At 42.9% G+C, this 21811-nt stretch overlaps 1 protein-coding gene across 1 annotated transcript in view; it reads left to right on the top strand.

Moving 5' to 3' along the window:
• Positions 1 to 21811, top strand: part of cmtm6 (CKLF-like MARVEL transmembrane domain containing 6) — a 68414-nt gene that overhangs the window by 8978 nt on the left and 37625 nt on the right. The window contains exon 2 of the mRNA XM_060900475.1: positions 2968 to 3098. Within this exon, the coding sequence (XP_060756458.1) occupies positions 2970 to 3098 (129 nt within the window). The 5' untranslated portion in view covers positions 2968 to 2969. The remainder of the gene's footprint in view (positions 1 to 2967; positions 3099 to 21811) is intronic.

Here is a 21811-nt window from a genome sequence, read left to right as displayed (position 1 = left end):
ACTTTATATATACACACACACACTTCACACACTCTCTCTTTACACACTCACTTTACACACACACACACACACACTTAGACACGCACACTTTGCACACACACACACACTCCACCCACCCACTTTACACACACACACACACACACTTCACCCACCCACCCACCCACCCACTTTACACACACACACTACACACACTTTTCACACACGCACTTCACACTTGTACACTACACACACACACACACACACACACACACACTTCACACACTCTTTACACACACACTCACTTTACACACACACTCACACACACGCACACTTTACACACACACACACTTCACCCACCCCCACACACACACACACACACACACTTCACACTTGTACACTACACACACACTCCACACACACTCTTTCCACACACACTCCACACACACTCTTTCCACACACACTCCACACACACTCTTCCCACACACACTCCACACACACTCTTTCCACACACACTTTCCACACACACTCTTTCCACACCCACACACTTTATATACACACACACACACACACACACACATTATACACACACACACACTACACACACTTTTCACACACACACTTCACACTTATACACTACACTACACACACACACTCACTTTACACACACACGCACACTTTACACACACACACTCTACACACACTCTACACACACACTTTACATACACACTTCACACTTACACTTTACACATACACACTCTCTTTACACACACACACACTTTATACACACACAGACACACACACACACTCACACACAGTTTACACACACACACACACACACACACACACACACACACACACACACACACACACACTTTTTACACACTTATTATAGAACTTTAACTTCACAGTAGTTTCACCACAGAAATGGAACTCGGTTCGAGCTCCTCACAGATCACTGACTCACACCTTTGACTCAGCCCTGGTGTTTCTCAGCTGATCCACACGGCCTTCTAACACTAACTACTGTAACACTGACCTCAGCTAAAGTTTACACACAAACCCACTTCTCATTAACATACACAGGAAACAGAATGCTCTTCACCAATCACAGCTCAGGAGGCTAGATTTATGCAAATATGGTACCTAGCTCAGGGCTTTCCACAAGCGCCGGCTGCCGGCCATACAGCCGACTACACAATTAAGTCCAGCCGGCTACTTTAATGACTATTATTTTTGTAGCCCACAGGCTCTAAATATTAATTTTCGATTTTAATAAAATTAAATGTTTATCTAACGGACTGACAATAATGTCAAACTGAACCGCACTCATTTAAGTTGTGATTCGCGCTGTTTGTACCGATAATAACCACAAATTCCCTGCTGACTTGGTTGATCAGGGGAGAGTAACTCATCCGCGGCCCCGACATGCGGTGTGTGTGCGCGCTCACTCGGCGGAGGCAGTAGTGTGTCGGAGGGAACAGAAGCAGAGATGACGCTTATTTTGTCTCCGGTAAACCAGTCTTCTCTCGTTCAATTACGTGCTGGCATCAAAAGACACCGTTGGTTGTAAATGAAGCCAAACTGAGTGGTTGGAGTGTATTTTCATACACAAATGGAGAAATGTTGGCTGAGTGTGTAATTGTGTCGCCCCACTGCAGACCGTTGTCGTTGTTAATTCATAGCATGCTCAGCTGCATGAATGTGTCATGCACCGAAAATAAGAGATTTACAAGCCAGGAACGCCTCATGATGCAATACGCAAGAAAAGAAAGAAGATTTACTGCCATTTTACTTTGTATTTGAGTAAAGTGAATAAATAAATGGTCTGTAGAAAATACATTTAATCCTGGGAACTGCGTGCACAGGAGTTTATTTTGTGTTTACTCCCCCCGGCTGGCTACTTATTTGTCATGGCTGGCTAGTATGAGCCTTAGTGGAAAGCCCTGCTAGCTATTGTAGCTATGTTGTGATGTAATAATGTTTCTCAGGCCTGTTTGGATGCATTTAAAACCGTCTCCGTTAACATGAGCGTTTTCAAAAATTTATCCACCCACACAGACATCATTTTCAAAAATGTCTCTGTTTACACAAATGATTGTTTTTTTTCCTTTCGAAAATGTACATATCCATGTGAACACTAGGGTTGGGAACCGAAACTCAGTTCCAAATTAGAACCAAATCCAAAATACCAGGTACCCTTAAAAAGAACTTAATTTCGGTTCTGCATATCGGTTCCTAAATACGATAATCGTTTAACGTTGCAGACGAAGGCTGCGTATCTGTAAGCATGTGCTGTCTGTAGCTATCACCTGGATCTTTCTGGGTGTCTACGTTACTCATCACTGCAACACTGCACCCATTTGTTTAGATACGAGCTAGCATGCATGACTAACATCACAACAGTGTGAATATTCGTGCTTATATTTTTGTGGGGAATTGATAAAAACAGCACTGTCAAAAATATCACTTTCTAGACCATGACGTAAAATAATTATGAAGTTTACAAAGTTTTTTTTTCTATCAAGTAAATATTTTGCAGATAGCAACTTAAATTTGTTTCCATACTGAAGTTAGAAAGTATCGTTAAATTCAAGTGCATTTAGTGATTAAAATCGTGAGAAGGCTGTTGCTAGGAGACGGGGAAAGATGGAAGCTAGACATCCGCTAGCTGTGGTCAAATAAAAATGAATCTTGCTGTCTCAAAGATGTTAATTTTTTTTTTTTAACAAAGAGTGTAAAGTCAGAGGAACAGCGGAAATGAGACAGAACCATCAGCATTACCCTTTGATGTATTAGTAACTTTATAACTGACACAGAATTACAGTTTCCATGGTTTCCACCATCCTGAGAAACATAAACGTTGCGTCACAACTCGTTGACTTTGAATTCTGTTTGTAGAAATTTTTTCTGATTTGGTGTGAATGTAGCTACAGCGAAGTACTGTCGTTAGCTACAATGCTAAGCTAGAAGCTCTTCCCCCCCCTGCAGAGATGGCCAACTCAGACGCGGTGTATAACACCACGACCACAGAAGCACCAGAGACGAGATCGAGTCGATGTTTCTTCATACCCAATTCCAACCTGGACTGCAAAAGATTTTTTGTAAAAGTCGCAGAAGTGGTGAGTTAATGCTTCATGGCTTTTGTTTATTTATTTTTTTGCATATGTGACTGAATAGTGTGTGGTTTGGTTTGGGACACGCCCAGAGTGGACTGGTAATGGTGTTTATATAACCTGTAGAGTGAAGTGTGTGTGTGTGGTTTGGGACACGCCCAGAGTGGACTGGTAATGGTGTTTATATAACCTGTAGAGTGAAGTGTGTGGTTTGGTTTGGGACACGCCCAGAGTGGACAGGTGATGACTAGGCCATGTGGTTTGGGATCGGATGTATCCGATAAACAGACTGGGCATTAAACCAAACCACTTGCTTCGTTCCCTTGATTAGTGGCTGTAGTGCTGATCATGAGTGTGTGATTTGGGACACAGCGTGGTGTCGACTCCTCGCCTCGCAGTGATGCTCAGGTGTAGTCATGGTCCAAAAAATGCTTAAAAAAAAGCCGGAAATGATTCTACACACTAGCTAAGCACACTACAGATATGTGTGAGATTGGAACACAGCCCCTGTTGTACAGTTGATGATTTACACTACTGTTCAAAAGTTTGGGGTCACTTTGAAATGTCGTTATTTTTGAAAGAAAAGCACTGTTCTTTTCAATGAAGATCACTTTAAACTAATCAGAAATCCACTCTATACATTGCTAATGTGGTAAATGACTATTCTAGCTGCAAATGTCTGGTTTTTGGTGCAATATCTCCATAGGTGTATAGAGGCCCATTTCCAGCAACTATCACTCCAGTGTTCTAATGGTACAATGTGTTTGCTCATTGCCTCAGAAGGCTAATGGATGATTAGAAAACCCTTGTACAATCATGTTAGCACAGCTGAAAACAGTTGAGCTCTTTAGAGAAGCTATAAAACTGACCTTCCTTTGAGCAGATTGAGTTTCTGGAGCATCACATTTGTGGGGTCGATTAAATGCTCAAAATGGCCAGAAAAATGTTTTCTATTCATTTTACAACTTATGGTGGGAAATAAAAGTGTGACTTTTCATGGAAAACACAAAATTGTCTGGGTGACCCCAAACTTTTGAACGGTAGTGTAGCTGAAATCAAATGGGATTTAAATGAAGCCAAAAGGAATTATTAATCCTGGTTTTGTAATGAAGGCCTCATGATGATGGTGTTTTGTTACAACTATTGGGACACCAAGAGTTTATTAATAACGTGATCTTTTTGCTGATTTATTTAAATCTTTCCCTTGTTGTTGTAAGTTTAAGATACAACATCCGAGTGCTTCTGGTCTGTTTTGGCTGCGTGGCCACATCAGGATCTCCTCCTGCTCCTGTTGTGTAGTGAAGGTTCGTGGAGTTTGGAGATAATCTGGTCCTTCAGCAGGCGCGTGTAAACGAGTTCAATCCTACTTGTGAGGTTCTTCATCACGTCTGCTGAATGGTGGGAAGTTTTCTGCTCTTTAAAGTCCAGGTGTGACCTCATGTGTCTGACACCGCACCCGGGTGTAGAGGTGCAAATTAGTCCGAGACGAGTCATCTCCCTCCGTCCATCCACAGAAGGTCTGGGGTCTGTTCCTTCTCGCCTCGTTTTTCTGATCATCTTCTCCGTCCAGATCGTGTTCCTGATTCTTCATGTCGGTGTGAAGCTGCTGGACATTCTTCTGTTGAAGAACAAAGTGTTTTTACACACTCGTTACTCAACAGAGGGACCGAGGAGGCAGATTTGCGTTATTAGATTAGCCTGGGCTGCAGAATCTCACAGATCTGACTCGACTCGGCCTCGGGTGACCTGGAACTGGGAGATGAGTCCGGTGAAGAGAAGATTTCACTGCTTCAGGTTCGAGAAGTGACATTAGTGTGTTTAACTGACACTTTGAAATTTTCACTGAAGGACACGGCCTCGGGTTTCTTCCACACCTTCCACACACCTTCGAGTCTGTTTGCTGAGTCTGAATCAGAAACTGAGTCATCGGGCTGAGTTTCACAGCGTGTGTAATTAACCAAAAAAAAAAGTTGTCTGAAGTGTGACAAGGTCGAAAATGTCCTTGTTAAATTTTATCTGTTTACCAAGCGTGTGTCAGAATCATAAAAATGTACTGATCACCGAGAACACAGAGCTGATCCTCAATAAATGATTTGATTATTATATAAATAAAAGGTTTAGTCTTGTAAAAGCTGTGTTTGTTAATTCTCTGGAACTCGGCGGCGTTTCTGCAGCGCCGCGCTGCACCTCTGAGCGTCGGCTTCGTTTAGTTGAGCATCTCTCAAAAAAAAAAAAAAATTCTCAACCCAAAAGCACATGATGTTTAATTCAGTTCCTGCCGTTAAGTCAATTAGAGTTGAATAATTTCCTCACGAGGATTTGTTTGAAAGCGGACTGGAACTCGCGCCTTGCTGAGTGTGAAAGCTGCGTTCTTACTTGGATCAGGGTTCTCCAGAAAATCTGAAGTAGTCGGATAAAAAAATGTCGTAGGTGGCACTGGAAGCCAAAGGCACACTAATGCTATGGGGGTGTGGGGCATGCCCCCCCCCCCCCCCCCCCCCCCCCCCCCCCCCAAAAAAGAACATTTTGAAATGAACATGCTAGGGCTGTGCTGATAGACGATGCCATCGTCCATCGACGATGGTGGTCATCCATCACGATGGAGAGCCACCATCGTGATACCACGCCCCCTCTTGTCATAAACATGCATATATCATCTGGGCCTGTTTAACCTAAAAAGTTAGTTTTTTGTTAGTTTAGTTAGTTAGTTTTGTTTAATATATAAATGTATTATATAATTATATATAAATACATAATTATATAAATCATTATAAAGTAATATCCTATTACCGCTTGTTCACGTAGGCCAGACCTGGGCATTTTCCGGCCCGCGGGCTGCATCCGGCCCTTTGGTTCATTCTGACCGGCCCGCGTAAGGTTAATTAGAAATTACAAAATAAACGTATTTTCTAATTTTACCTCATGCATGGACTGAATGTGCGTTGCTTTTATTTTGAAGTTGTGTTTAACAAAAACGCAACGCCCGCGACATGAACATGACATGAAATCCCACGAAACCTAATCCCGCGATAACTACTTCCGTAATTTGTCCAGACCAACCACAAACTTGTACGTCATCCTTCAAACGGTCCAGCCAATCACATAGCGTGACGTCACCAGCAGGCGCCGGAGCCCGAGCCGATCTGTAGATCTGATTCCTGCATCGAATGGACTGATGATCATCTGTCAGCTGTGCTTCGCATCTCCACCTCAGACATTCAACCTGACTCTGATGCGCTCGTTAAAGACCAACAGAGACGAGATTTCTCTCACTGAACAAATAAAAAACACCAAATGAGGTGATTAGACTACAAATGTGGGCATCATTATTATAATAGGATGTATCTTGCTTGATATTTGGAGTAGAAAGACAATATGTGATGCCTTTATTGTGTTTTGGGGTGAATGTGACTGAAAAAAAGTGGTACAAACGTTCACATTTTGTTAATCATTGTTTTGGGAAATTTGATTGAATAAATGACACTTTTTTTTGTAAGGCAACCTCGTTTTTCCCCATACTCTTACCAGTCTTAGCAGCTTGTAAAAACAATGATATTTATTGCTTTATATAAAGAAATACAGTTAATATTATGCAGAATTTAGTTCAGCCTTTTGGTCCGGCCCTCCCCAAAATTTTCTGTTTCTCATGTGGCCCCATGGAAAAAATAATTGCCCACCCCTGGCGTAGGCTATGGTGCAGGGACGTGCTAGTGAACATAACATGTGGTTACACAAATACAGTATGCTACTAATAATAAATTTTGACTTCATTTTTTAGCCTACACTATACTTTTAATGTAAAATTTGTCATGTTGTTCAAATAAATAGCCACTATTAACGACTTCAGTCGGGAAATATTGCACCTTATCAAACGGCAGTGAAGCGCAGACTTCAGCAGAAGTCAAATAACTTTAATCTGGTAAATAGGCCCACTTTCAGACTCAAAATGGTCCACTCTAAGCCATAATGTCAAACCAAATGGAAGAATGAAGGTGATTTTGACAAATGTAAAGACAGTAAAAAAACAATATTAAATTCAAAATTCAAACACTAATAAATTGGAAAAATTAGCGCGTTCAAGTGCGCACTAAAGGCCGAAACGCATCTTCAATTGATATGGTGTAAATAAACAATGAGTAATAGCTTAAGTGTAGTTTCTTCTCATAGTTTGAATCCTAGTCTTTCATTGTTAGAGCAGATTAATATCTTGCCGTGATCAGTGAGTGCTCGGGGAGGTTCATTTCCACCTGCGCTTTGCGCAGCTCATTTCTCCGAAGCCAGCTGTGCGCAAACGCAGTGTTGACTGCTCGGCAAACTCCAAACGCTCGGTCTGTACTGGCCCTCTGTTGCGCAAGCGAGTTGGTTATGGCCAGGTTCAAATTGCACCCAAAACAACTTAACCACGGCCATTTCAATTGCCTGATGGCTGCGACAATATTCTCCCCGTTGTTGCAGGCGATCTTTTTCTCCTCTATTTTCCATTCGGCAAGTGTCTCGCGCAATGCGTCTTCTAAATGGTCCGCTGAATGTGTCTCTGGCATGAAACTCGTCTGCAGGCATTTGGACTGCATTGCCCACTCTCGGTCCACATAATGTACGGTAGCTGACATATAGGGCATCATGTTGCAGCTGGACCACATATCCGTTATCAAGGCCAAATATTCCACATCACCTAGTGCTTTTTTCTTAACGTGCCAAAGCCTCAGATGAGTATCTAATACTTTTAATAATGATAATAATAAAATATTTAATAATGTGGCATTAAAATCCCCCCCCCCCCACACACACACGATATGTTCGTCCATCACAATGTTTGCACTGTAAACATTGTCGATGCCAATTAAGGGGACATCGCACAGCCCTAGTACATGCCTTCTGGTGCGTTTTCGGTGAATAAATTACTCACTGTTTCCCTGTAAAATACTTACAAACTCTGTATGAAATTTCACTCCAGGTGTGGGTGTGTGTGGGTGTGTGTGCTTGGCTGTCTCAGTCACCCTCTGTAGTACGCTGCCTGGCTCTGTAACATAACTACATACACTATGGTGTGGTCTGGCTCAACCAAGTTTTCATTTGTGTCTGGGTTCGAGTAGCTGGCGCAGACCGTCTGTGTAGGCGGAGAAAACCACCATTTGCTGGTGCTTGTGGACGTCTCTGTGCCTCAAGAAGCAAACCCACACCGGGGTTCTGTTTAAACATGGGACACTGCATGTGAGAGCAGAATAAGTGTGGAGCTGGAGCTCGGCGAGTGGAATCACAGATGGATCAGGAGGTGATGACGGTGTAGATCAGCTGGAGATGGTGTGAAGAGGAAATCATGGGTGTGACGCTTAGTGGCTTAGAATATTGCCAAATCATCTTTAGTGTAACTACTGAGCAGAAATTTCCAAGAATGTCTCAGCTCTCGTTTCTTCAATTAAAATAAAACACACAGCAGGCAGGAGCGTCACCGGATCATTTACAACGGGGTGGGGTGGCCCGGGTGGACCCAGTGTCTGTACTGGGCTGGCAGCAGACAGAGGGTGGGGCAAAACACTGATCCACATGTGTAGAAAATGACGTCATGTGACTTCACCTGCCTGTGTACGGCCCGAGTACGGTCCTCATCGAGGAGCAGCGCGTGTCTGGTGTCTATCACAGCTGTGTAAATGTAATACCTGACCTGGCTGACATCACATCATCATCACAAACTCTATTTCACAGACATTTCCACCAACACTAACCACTTCTGCTCCACACTCGATTTCCCACAACACACTCTTACAAACACCATCACGCGAACAGTCACATGACTCGTATCCTCTGTCACAGGATCGGGAATTCACGACATCACATCTCCTCGCGCCGTTTCTCAAAATTCTACTTTTATGTAAAGAATCTAGTTTTATTTATTTATTTTCCAGTTCAAAATTTGTTGTTCACCAAATTGTTTCTGGATTACAATCTGCTTGATTACTAGATTACGTTACTCCGCCCACATGTTACCTGATATTATTGCTGCTTATTTTTTTACTTTGATTTTAGATTTACTCTTCTGGTTTGTTTGTTCGCTCGCTCTGTGGACGTTAATACGTTAAACCGCTGCACGGTTCACGCCAAGCTGTCACGAAACTCTCGCTGCAGGATGAGCTCAGTATTGTTAGCGAAAGGTAGCTAATAGCAAACTACAGAAATCCAGTGTTCCTGCTTCCACATTATAAACATCGTTCATGTCCGTGAGCAGCGTGAACACTGTGAAGTGTCGACTCGCCGGGTTGTTTGCTGTGGTCGGGACCAGGGAAAAGTTCTCTGCTTTGTTACCGAACTAAACTTTCTTGTTCTTCTCCTGTCTGCAAAGAAACGACATAGTAATGGCACAAAGAAAGTAACAGTGAACGTGTGTGCAGGGATGTGATTTTTCCGTGAATTCGCGGAATTCCGCTTTTTTCACCTCAAAATTTGAAAAAAAATTTTTTTTACGATTTTTCGCTCAAAAATCCGCATTCGTATCCTATTCGTTCCGACTTTCAGTAATTCCGTCATTGAGATGAAACGAGGTACGTGATTGGCCCATCGCTCTGTAACAACCAATGAACGCGCTTGTTAGATAGCTGTACGTAAGCTCGCTTCAAACAAAGAGTTGAAAGATGGCAGCCTCCGTGATCGAGCGTAAAGATGCAAATCGAGTTAAAGAAATCGACAGAATAGTGAAAAACAAGTTCCGCTGGGAATGGTTGGAGAAGGAGGTTGCTACAGACGTTGGACATAAGACTGTGGGACATTTGTTCAGCGATTTCGTTCTTTGGGGGGAGGGCAGAGGTCTCTGGCTGTCAAGTTTGGGGATACTGGGACCTCCCCTGCCCGAGCTACGAGCGTGCAAAGTCGGGCTGGAGCCCGGGATAGAAACGAAACCTGAGTGAACACAGTAGTTCTGAATATCCTTAAGTGAGTGAACACTGTGGAGTTATGATTATCCTTTGGTGAGTGAACACTATAGAGTTATGTATATGAAGTTGACATTGCTAGAGTAGAAACTGCAGAAAAAAAGTGACTGATGTGCTGGAACTGGACATGGATGCTCGCATCTGTTTTCTTTGAGAGTTCCTGAAGACTTGTGGATGAATTCTTATGTTGCATCATGTTTGTTTGAAAAGGCACATTGAGGTATGTTCAACTTCGACGGTAATTGAAAGTATAAATTTTGTTTTTCCTTATACAGTTTTCTATTTATTCTAATGTAGATGATTTAATTTAGAATGACATTTTTAGGTTTCATGTTTTGGCTTTTTGTCAGTTAAGAATCATTGAATGTACTGTAGCGGCTCAGAGTTGCATGTTGACCATTAAATTGGCTTGAATTTGTTAATCATGACAAGTTTTTTCTTGTGTGTTTGCTTGCCATTTTAGTACAATTTTTAAGTCAGAAAACCCCAGAACCCAGGAGCTTCGGGGGGCTTTGCCCCCCTTGTCCCCCCACCAGGGCACTGCCCTGGACCCCCGGCTAAAATTTTCAGATAATTTCACCAGCCCCAAATCACATCCCTGTGTGTGTGTGTGTGTTAAACACGCGGGAGTGTTACAGCAGTTGTTTTGCTTCAGTGAATGAGTTAACGCCCTGCTTCAGTGGGCGTGTCTGAGCGGGCGTGTGCTGACCTGTGCTGATTGTGTAATTTTTAAAAATTTTTTTTAAACCACGGACACATTAATGAGGTTTGACGTTACCCAGAGTTCAAACCAGGAACTGCATGATTCAGAAATATTAACAGGCCAACAACAATTTCTCTCTCTCTCTCAAAAAAAAAAAGTTTGTACACCCTTGCTCTAAAACATCAGACTATTGGTTTAGGCGGGTCACTCCAACTTTCTTGTTTGTGGGCGTGGCCTGTCCTGTTTGTAGTTTAACCCTGTAATAAAACCCATGAGCAGGTGCAGTTATGATCTATTATCAATTGTTCTACATTTTAAAAAAAATGACAGTGAACCGTTGAAAGAATTGGTCTGAGGAGGTTACTGGAGCATTCGGGTTTATCAGTTTACTGTCTGTTTACTGTGTCCTAACCATCCATCCATCCGTCTGTTATCTGTAGCCACTTATCCTGTTCTACAGGGTCACAGGCGAGCTGGAGCCTATCCCAGCTGACTACGGGCGAGAGGCGGGGTTCACCCTGGACAAGTCGCCAGGTTTCTATTTGCATAAAACTAAGTAATTTGCATAAAATCCCAACTAGCCATGCACTGCAAAAAGCTGAATTTAATATGACACATGGAATAACAAAAAACCCCCAAAACTGGTTAGACCAGTGTCAGTGATCTCTTGCGGTTTATTCAGCTTTGGATTGCGAGGTGGGTGGGGTTTTTTTTGGCTGGAGCTTTTGATGTAACTAATTTGCATAACAGATAATTAGCATAAAGCCAATCCGCTGCTTCATGTATTGAGTCTAAGACTGAAATGGATCAGAATTAAGGCGTATATTAAAATAAATGGAGTCCTCGCCACTCAGCGAGCTCGATAATACGGTTCACTGAATGTGGGTGGGGCTTTCTGATGATGGACACAGAACCCGGACGCTTGGTTAGATACAGTGGGGGGAAAAAGTATTTAGTCAGTCACCAATTGTGCAAGTTCTCCCACTTAAAAAGATGAGAGAGGCCTGTAATTTTCATCATAGGTACACTTCAACTATGAGAGACAGAATGAGGAAAAAAAATCCAGAAAATCACATTGTAGGATTTTTAAAGAATTTATTTGCAAATTATGGTGGAAAATAAGTATTTGGTCAATAACAAACGTTCATCTCAATACTTTGTTATATACCCTTTGCTGGCAATGACAGAGGTCAAATGTTTTCTGTAAGTCTTCACAAGGTTTTCACACACTGTTGCTGGTATTTTGGCCCATTCCTCCATGCAGATCTCCTCTAGAGCAGTGATGTTTTGGGGCTGTCGCTGGGCAACACGGACTTTCAACTCCCTCCAAAGATTTTCTATGGGGTTGAGATCTGGAGACTGGCTAGGCCACTCCAGGACCTTGAAATGCTTCTTACGAAGCCACTCCTTCGTTGCCCAGGCAGTGTGTTTGGGATCATTGTCATGCTGAAAGACCCAGCCACGTTTCATCTTCAATGCCCTTGCTGATGGAAGGAGGTTTTCACTCAAAATCTCACGATACATGGCCCCATTCATTCTTTCCTTTACACGGATCAGTCGTCCTGGTCCCTTTGCAGAAAAACAGCCCCAAAGCATGATGTTTCCACCCCCATGCTTCACAGTAGGTATGGTGTTCTTTGGATGCAACTCAGCATTCTTTCTCCTCCAAACACGACAAGTTGAGTTTTTACCAAAAAGTTCTATTTTGGTTTCATCTGACCATATGACATTCTCCCAATCCTCTTCTGGATCATCCGAATGCTTTCTAGCAAACTTCAGACGGGCCTGGACAGGTACTGGCTTAAGCAGGGGGACACGTCTGGCACTGCAGGATTTGAGTCCCTGGCGGCGTAGTGCGTTACTGATGGTAGCCTTTGTTACTTTGGTCCCAGCTCTCTGCAGGTCATTCACTAGGTCCCCCCGTGTGGTTCTGGGATTTTTGCTCACCGTTCTTGTGATCATTTTGACCCCACGGGGTGAGATCTTGCGTGGAGCCCCAGATCGAGGGAGATTATCAGTGGTCTTGTATGTCTTCCATTTTCTAATAATTGCTCCCACAGTTGATTTCTTCACACCAAGCTACTTACCTATTGCAGATTCAGTCTTCCCAGCCTGGTGCAGGTCTACAATTTTGTTTCTGGTGTCCTTTGACAGCTCTTTGGTCTTGGCCATAGTGGAGTTTGGAGTGTGACTGTTTGAGGTTGTGGACAGGTGTCTTTTATACTGATAACGAGTTCAAACAGGTGCCATTAATACAGGTAACGAGTGGAGGACAGAGGAGCCTCTTAAAGAAGTTGTTACAGGTCTGTGAGAGCCAGAAATCTTGCTTGTTTGTAGGTGACCAAATAGTTATTTTACCGAGGAATTTACCAATTAATTCATTAAAAATCCTACAATGTGATTTCCTGGATTCTTTCCCCCCATTCTGTCTCTCATAGTTGAAGTGTACCTATGATGAAAATTACAGGCCTCTCTCATCTTTTTAAGTGGGAGAACTTGCACAATTGGTGGCTGACTAAATACTTTTTTGCCCCACTGTAACACCAACGGAGCAGAATAACAGGTTTTACTGATGGTTGTGATAAATATCTGGACACACACACACACACACACACACACACCATGTGACAGTTTAGTTATGAATTATAAAGGAATTCCCCGTCACAGTGTGCGTGTCTGGGAAGTTAGTTCCCCTCTCATTTGACTGAACTTTATTCTAAACTTCACACTCACTAAAGACAAAATGAAAGACGAGCATTTCTACACCAGTAAATGTACTGAGTAATGATGAGCTACACATCACTGAGGTTCCTCAAATCTTAGGAATGAAATCAGAGTGAAAGTCTGCGTCTCTGTTTCTAAATATTCTCGGCACTAAAACCATTCACGGAGTTTCTCTCACTCTTAGCTCATACGAATTAATAATTTACGTACAGACGATTGTACAGGATCCCGTGCTACCGAGGAATATTTTGAGTTTGTTGCATTGATTTCAAATGACGTTGAACTCGGCTAACGTTAGAAACGTATAAACTGGAACTATGTTCGTTAGAGAAAGCAGCAAAAAAAACCAAGTGTATTATTTATAAAAAGAAACGATGCTGATTCAATAAGCAGGTCGTTTTTATCCGTTTCCTCTGACATGCTGATGGCGTCTAATCTCTCAGATCCACAGAGCTCGGCTGATGAGCTCGGATTCGGACACCGAGACTCGGAGTCAGGACCTGGGGACTGTTTTTACACTTCTCCTCACGTGCCACGTTGAAGGGGTCGAGTCGACATCGTTAAACACCTTGTCGTGTTGAAATGATACTTTTGAGATCTAGAAATGTTTTAGCTTTGCTCTTTCTAGTAGAAATAAAATAGTAATTAACAGTTATTCCACGAAATTGCGTCGTACATGAGCTGATAGCCGATGAGGTGCGTAGCACCGAGATTGAGTGGAATAACTGAGAAACGGAGCTTTTTTATTTTTTATTTTTTGCAAATTCAATAAATAAGTTTATACAAAACATCTGACACAATCATTTCTGCTTAGAATGTAAACAAACTGGTGAAATGACAGGAGCAATTTGTGAAAAATGCGATAATTCTTGAAAAATAAATTTTAAAAAGATACATTCTTAACATCAAATACTTTTATTCCATATTTTGTTGCTTTTTTTGGGGGGGGGCTGTTTTCGAGTAGAGTCTTTATTTTGTCTTTGGTTGGTTCAGCAACACGCTCCGCCATTTTGTTTTTCTCTACTCACAGTATATGAGCTGATATCCTAGTAGTAGAGTAGCCAATCAGAGCGCACGATTGCTCAGATCCAGTCAATGTGGAGAAAATAAAAATGTTTAATCTCAGTCAGCTGGTTGATGTGCACCGGTACGTCGTAGGTGCTTTGTCACAGATCGTAGAACTGTTGGTGGAAGTTCCCCGTTTTTGTGTCTCTGCGCTGCAGGAACTGAGGATGATCTCAGGTCTTTGAACGGCAGGATATTTTTTGTTTCCTGTTTGAGGGTGGGTTAGTCGTGAGTGTACAGCGATTGGTCGAGCGCACACCAGCAACCACCATTTATAAAAATCTGTGTAAGACTAACATCTCTTAATCTTGGCATCAAAAAAACCCCAAAAACACACGGGTAAATGGTCCGACGGTGAAGTCCAAGTTTTATTGCGTGAATCTGTGATGGAGGAAATGCAGCACAGTTTTGACGCATCTAAATGAAATATATATAAACCTGAATTAAAATAAACATTCTCGTCCATGTTTTTTTAAAATCTCATATTAAAAAAAAAACCCTGTTCTATATTTATTATTATTATTATTATTATGAACAACCCCACTAACATTGGAGTTAAACACACTTTAAGCAATCACCCAATATTTATTCTCCACCATTCTCCAGATTCGCGCTGTATGATGTCAGATGGTTTACTCTCAGCACTGAACACTTCCTGCTCTCCCCCCATTCTACAGTGCAGTGGAACGAGCCGTTTCCATAGAAACATGACGCGTGAAAGTGGACGAGTTTAAATCCTGGTGGTGTACAGTAGTTTACTGGTTTCACAGTGACACATGAACATTTGTGAGAAAAACGCAGTCATGCCGTATGAAAAACCCCCAACAAACTAGTGACATCACTACGGCAACAGTCACCCATCTTGCGTCACTTCAGCATTTCTGCTTGCGGTGTGAATACAGACGGGGGAATAAAAAGGCATGTTTTGGGGAGATGCCCAGGGGGTGTTTCCTCTCCATGAGTCCTGAGAAGCGTTTGGTCTGAAAGCACCGCGTGTTCACGTCCCTCAGGGGATTTTTCATTGTTTATTGTCCAGTAAGTTTTAGATCAGTTTCAGCTTTTAAGTTGCATTCAGTGTGTAAGAAATTTTATTTGGGCCAAAAACATATAACAATCTCCGTCTCTCTGGGAATGTGGGCTGCGATCATTTTCATACCGTGACGCTCCTGATGATCCTGACGCGCGTCACAGACGATAGGATCGGAACTGAATAAAGCTGGAAGTGAGGTGACGGTGTTACAGAGACGCTTCCCGACAGCGTCACGGAGCCTGCGTGGTGTTCTTGTAACGAGACACTTGATGATAAATTTCATTCTGAAGTGTTTTCTCAAGCTGAAAGAAAAACTTTAAAACATCAGCTTCATCCGTGTCAGTAATCTCACCGTGTCCCAAATCCTGGAATAAACACGGACCGGGAACGTGTGTTCAGAAAAGAGCGTGAGGTGTGTGTGCGCATGTGTGTGCGTGCGGAAACTCCCCAGCGTTTTTACCTTCACTTCTATTATTCCAGGATAACTTTACTGTAATCTGTCTGGAATTTCCCCTCAGAATTTTCAGGAGACGGACACCAGGAGCAGGAAGTAAAGCCGTAATTACATCACACAGCCCTGACACGATCATCTGCTTTTCCATCGCATTATCTCAATTTGCATCTCAATTTGCATCTCATCACAATATTCTTTTTTTTTAAAGATTTCCCAGTATTACCGTTCTCATTTTGTTTTTTTGCTTTTGGCGAAACAAAAAGTGTTTTATATCTAAATTTGTATCTCTATCTGTCTGCTGTAGATTGTGTTTGTTTCTCATCTCATTATCTGTAGCCGCTTTATCCTGTTCTACAGGGTCGCAGGCGAGCTGGAGCCTATCCCAGCTGACTACGGGCGAAAGGCGGGGTTCACCCTGGACAAGTCGCCAGGTCATCACAGGGCTGACACATAGACACAGACAACCATTCACACTCACATTCACACCTACGCTCAATTTAGAGTCACCAGTTAACCTAACCTGCATGTCTTTGGACTGTGGGGGAAACCGGAGCACCCGGAGGAAACCCACGCGGACACGGGGAGAACATGCAAACTCCGCACAGAAAGGCCCTCGCCGGCCACGGGGCTCGAACCCGGACCTTCTTGCTGTGAGGCGACGGTGTGAACCGCTACACCACCGTGCCGCCCCGTGTTTGTTTCTGTGTTGACTTTTATTTAGAAATTGAGGGACAGATTAACCTTTCTAAACTTGAGTGCAAAAGTTTGTGCACCCTCGTGACTGAGTTTAGTGTGTGCTGTTTCACAGACGCTCCGTCGTTACTCCAAATGATAAATGAAAAAAAAAATTAAGATAATTAGAAATATAATAATGAGGGAGAATATAGATACGGGACTGATCTGGGACGATACCAGAAAAATCCCATGGATCAGATACAGGAGAGAAAAATAAAGAACATCTCCAATCTGAGATTCTGTAGCTACTGGGGGAACTGGAACTGACTGGATTTAGAAGCTTTTTTTTAAATATTTGTGATTAAAGAAACTTTTTGTTCTGTTTGCTTTGTTAGGATTGATTTAAAGAAACCTTATTTCTACCTTTATATTATTGATAGTGATTTTAGTGCGAGAGCTGTGGTTTTGTGTTCAGGGAGAAAGCAGCTGGAGTTTTTGGTATCGAGATCTGTATTGGAAAAGAAAAAGTGAAAAGGAATCATTCCGTCTCTACAAACAGATAACGGGGGAAAATGTTTGAGTGCCACCAGTTTTTTGTTTTTTCCCCGGACGTATTGTTTGTAACTTTTGGCAATTCCCTTTCTTTTCTTTTTGAGAGAGAAATTGTAGAACAGAAGTACAGATCTACTTCATTATAAGCAATTGGGAGGGGGTGCAAACTTATGCACTTTGCTCTAACACTGCACTGCGTGAGTGAAACCACAATAAAAAACAAAAAACCCTGTCTCCAGTGAGTTGGGATGAAGGTCGTGAAGCGTTTCTGACTGGCTGTGTGCGATTTACAGCGTTGTTTAGTGTGTATATCATGGGCCATACCATTTACTTACAGGTGTGTGTGTGTGTGTGTGTGTGTGTGTGCGTGTGCGTGCAGTGGCGTGCACAGATAGACATGAGGTGGTGCTCAAGCACCCGCCCCTCTGTCCAAAAAAGTGCCCTTTTGAATTTATTTTTTTTACAGTTTACTGAGGCCAATGTCGACATGATCTTTTAGAAAAGCCGCGGCATTAAAAGCGTGTGTGAAAATAATGTCCCGATGTGTGCCCCCTCCGCACACACACCGGACCTCTGTCTCTCTTGCTCTGTCACGTGAACAAGCGTGCAGTGCATTCAGTGTGAGGTTGCAGCAGCATAGCGTCCTGGAAGCCACGGCCTTGTCGTAGCGCAGACAACACATCGGGCAGTCAGTCAGTCCGCTCTTCCCCTGCCCCACCAGCCAGCGAACACATGAATCGAGTGAAAATGTATTGTTTGCCCTCTAAGCCCAAGCTGTAATTATTTTGTCGTGAAGTAGCCCGTCGCATACACAAACAACTGCACATAAGTATTACACTGGCAGTCAATGAAAAAGTCCAGGTCAATAATTCAACATATTATGCAATACGGAGTTGGGGAAATGTTTGTTTTGAGATGTTTCTATTGAATAGCGTGCACAGAAGTCATTAATGAGTTCTCCTCAATCCAAACAGTTTTCAATAGTCTTCAGGGAGTGGTCTTTAGGAATCAGCTCAAAGTGCTGTTTTGGAGAAAAACAAAAATTTGTACACGGTTGAAAGGATGGGTTGGATAGCCTTTATTAAGGCCATGAAAAAGCCGGCTTTTGTATTCCTTATGTCCAAGACGCCACGGTTAAATCCAGATGACAGACGGCGGGCCCTCGGCATGGTGCAAGCCGGCCTAAGTTTTTCAGAAGTTGGGCGTCGATTGAATGTCCAAACCCTGCCATGGCCTGCGTATTCACCTGATCTCAATCCCATTGAGCATTTATGGGATCACCTTGGTGTTCAGATCCAGAACCGTGTTCCTCCTCCCATGAACAGAGGTCAACTGATCCAGGCTCTTCAAGAGGAGTGGCAGGCCATTCCACAAGACAGGATTCGCCGTTTGATACGCAGTATGCGTTGCAGACTGACGGCTTGTATTGCTGTTGGTGGGGACAATACTCGGTACTGAAGCTGCAACTTTCCAATTACAGGGCATCCATTTTGTTCGGACTGTACATTATCAAAGCTCACAACAATTGTGATTTTTTGTTTATTCATCTCGAGTTAAATGTCAGTATATTGATCTGTAAGCTTCTAGTACATGATTTCATAGCTTATGAATAAAATTATTTTCATAAATGTCACCTGGACATTTTCATTGACTGTCAGTGTATATTTTTTGCGAGACCATTTTCAGATTTAGGAAAACAAAAATTTCTTTTTCTATTTTGTTCAACTAGAGATTCCTGGCAAAGTCAAAAAGCCTTGATGTAATAAATTAACATTAAGTGGTTGTTTTACACCTTTAAAAACTAAAACGGGTCGGTGCCGACCCGAACACAAGAGGAGGGTTAAATCTCAGACTTTTATAATAAGGTGTTCCACATGCGCAAAAAAAGTGCCTTTTTCCCCCAGAATGCCTGCGCACGCCACTGTGTGTGAGAACAAGCTCTCAAAGCCACACAGTACAAATCAGAAAACCTGCAAATGACAGAGAATGCTCCTTAGTTTAAACCACATACGTACGTGTGTGTGTGTGTGTGTGTGTGTGTGTGACCTTGCTGTCTTTACCGTCACTGCTCACCCCCATGAACTTCCTCTTGTTTGTTGTCTTAAAGGAGCCGAGTCTCTTTAACCCTGCTGTTTATATACGGTATAAACATTCCACTGAAACCTTTCAAAAAATTTAAGAATGTAAATTTTTTATTTCTCGATGACGGTCAGTGTGAATCCTGCTCCTCTTTCATTACTGTATATTGTTTATTGTCCAGAAATCTGTTTGTGTCTTTCATTAATAATTACCGTTTTTTCCGCACTATAAGGCGCACCTAAAAGCCCTCAGTTTTCTCAAAAGCCGACAGTGCGCCTTATAATCCGATGCGCCTTATATATGGATCAGTATTGGTTAATCACGGCTACCGTAGTCAGGGGGCGTCACCGTAGTAACAACGGTAAGAACGCGGTAACGGTCCCACACCATTTGTGTGTGTCAGAGATTTTATTTGAGGATATATATATATATACAGACTGACTTTGTGTGTGTTTAAAGACCCCAAAATGGCTCCTTTGAAGAGACACGCTTACGACGCAGAGTTCAAACTCGAGGCTATCAGTCACGCAGTAGAACATGGGAATAGAATTCGGACACTGAAGAAGAAGAATTCGAGGGATTCGTGGATGAGGAATGAACTGATAAAGTGAAATGATAAAGTGAGCTTTACGTGTTTCTTTTGTGTGTTCACAACTGAACAAGGTTGGTCATATTGTGAATATGAACATTAACGTTTCAACAACGTTGAGTTATTGATTTATTGTTGTATTGTTATTGCTTTGCACTGTTTCGAGAGTTACTATATTGTGATTGCATTAACGTTTGATTTACCGTAACGGTATCGGTTTCTTTTACATGTTTACTGAATCGAGGAAAAGTTCCCCTCCACTACGTGATTAAAAAAAAGTTGCGCTACTTGTTATACCATGCTGCTGTTCAGAGCGAATCTGTTTTGCGAATATACTACGTCACTGACATTACCTCGGGGAAAACAATAAAACTGTTTATTCATTTTGGGAGTGAACGGAGTTGTCAGAACGCTGGTCTGTATTATATTAATAAAGTTTGACTGCTAACTTATCTGACTGTTTTGTTGACATTCCCTTTAGCGCAGCTCCATCTAGTGGATGCATAACGCAACCCCAGCCACTACTGTAGGTTCTATTCTCATCTCATCTCATCTCATTATCTGTAGCCGCTTTATCCTGTTCTACAGGGTCGCAGGCGAGCTGGATCCTATCCCAGCTGACTACGGGCGAAAGGCGGGGTTCACCCTGGACAAGTTGCCAGGTCATCACAGGGCTGACACATAGACACAGACAACCATTCACACTCACATTCACACCTACGCTCAATTTAGAGTCACCAGTTAACCTAACCTGCATGTCTTTGGACTGTGGGGGAAACCGGAGCACCCGGAGGAAACCCACGCGGACACGGGGAGAACATGCAAACTCCACACAGAAAGGCCCTCGCCGGCCACGGGGCTCGAACCCGGACCTTCTTGCTGTGAGGCGACAGCGCTAACCACTACACCACCGTGCCACCCCAGGTTCTATTCTATGCGCCTTATAATGCGGTGCGCTCTATATATGAAAATACTTTTAAAATAGGCCATTCATTTAAGGTGCGCCTTATAATCCGATGCGCCTTATAGTGCGGAAAATACGGTATTAAACATTTCATCACAATAAATTACATGCAAGAAAATGATTTTTACACAAAAACAATCAAAACCCCAGTAGGGAGAGAGAGATGAGGGGAGAGAGAGAGAGCGCATGCATGTCCTCTGCTCCCTCTGCGCCCCCCCGGCTGGCTGTGGAGACGAAAGCGACTTTATATCCACTCGTCCCTCTCCATTTAAAGAAAAAAAATCCCTGTTGTGTATTTCAGATGTGTGGAGGTCTTCTGACAGATCCACATCTGCCTCTGTTCAGGTCTGATTCCTGGCAAAGCTCTTGTTTAAATACGTGTTTGAATAGTTTCTGACCCGTCACACTAGGCCTGTCGCGATATTCGATATACCGACTTATCATACAGTAAATGAAATTGAACTCGGTAATTTTTTTTACCGCGATTTTGGCATTTACGCGCTGTACATCTCCATAGGGAAGTCGCCAGAGTATTAGTTTGACCCAATGACTGAATAAAACACCGCGCTGTTTTCTGTCGTCTCGCGCGGCTCTCTGTCAGAGGCGGGGCTTCCCAGCATGCAACAGTTATCCAGCCAGGGGAGCCACTGAACGGGGAAAAGACAGCAACACGGTGCTCCGCCGTACAGACCACAGGCGTAGAATTGGGTCTGGACGGTATGGGCGTCCCAATCCCGCTCCGTGCGCGGTACACAAATGGTTCCTGTAGGTTTCCACTGGGCGAAACGCCACACAAAATTCACTCATGAATATTCACTCTGGGGGCGTGGTCACAAAAACAGCTAGCAGTTCGGCTACCGTGTCAATTAGCAAGTGCGGTTGCAGTGCAGTGAGCGGCTGCTCGCTAGCAAACTGTCCTTGAGGAATGTAGCGTTAGATTAGCTCGGAAAATTAATCAGTT

The sequence above is a fragment of the Neoarius graeffei genome, chromosome 19 (assembly GCF_027579695.1).
Source record: "Neoarius graeffei isolate fNeoGra1 chromosome 19, fNeoGra1.pri, whole genome shotgun sequence".
NCBI lineage: Eukaryota > Metazoa > Chordata > Actinopteri > Siluriformes > Ariidae > Neoarius > Neoarius graeffei.
This window is presented reverse-complemented; position numbering and strand designations above follow the sequence as displayed.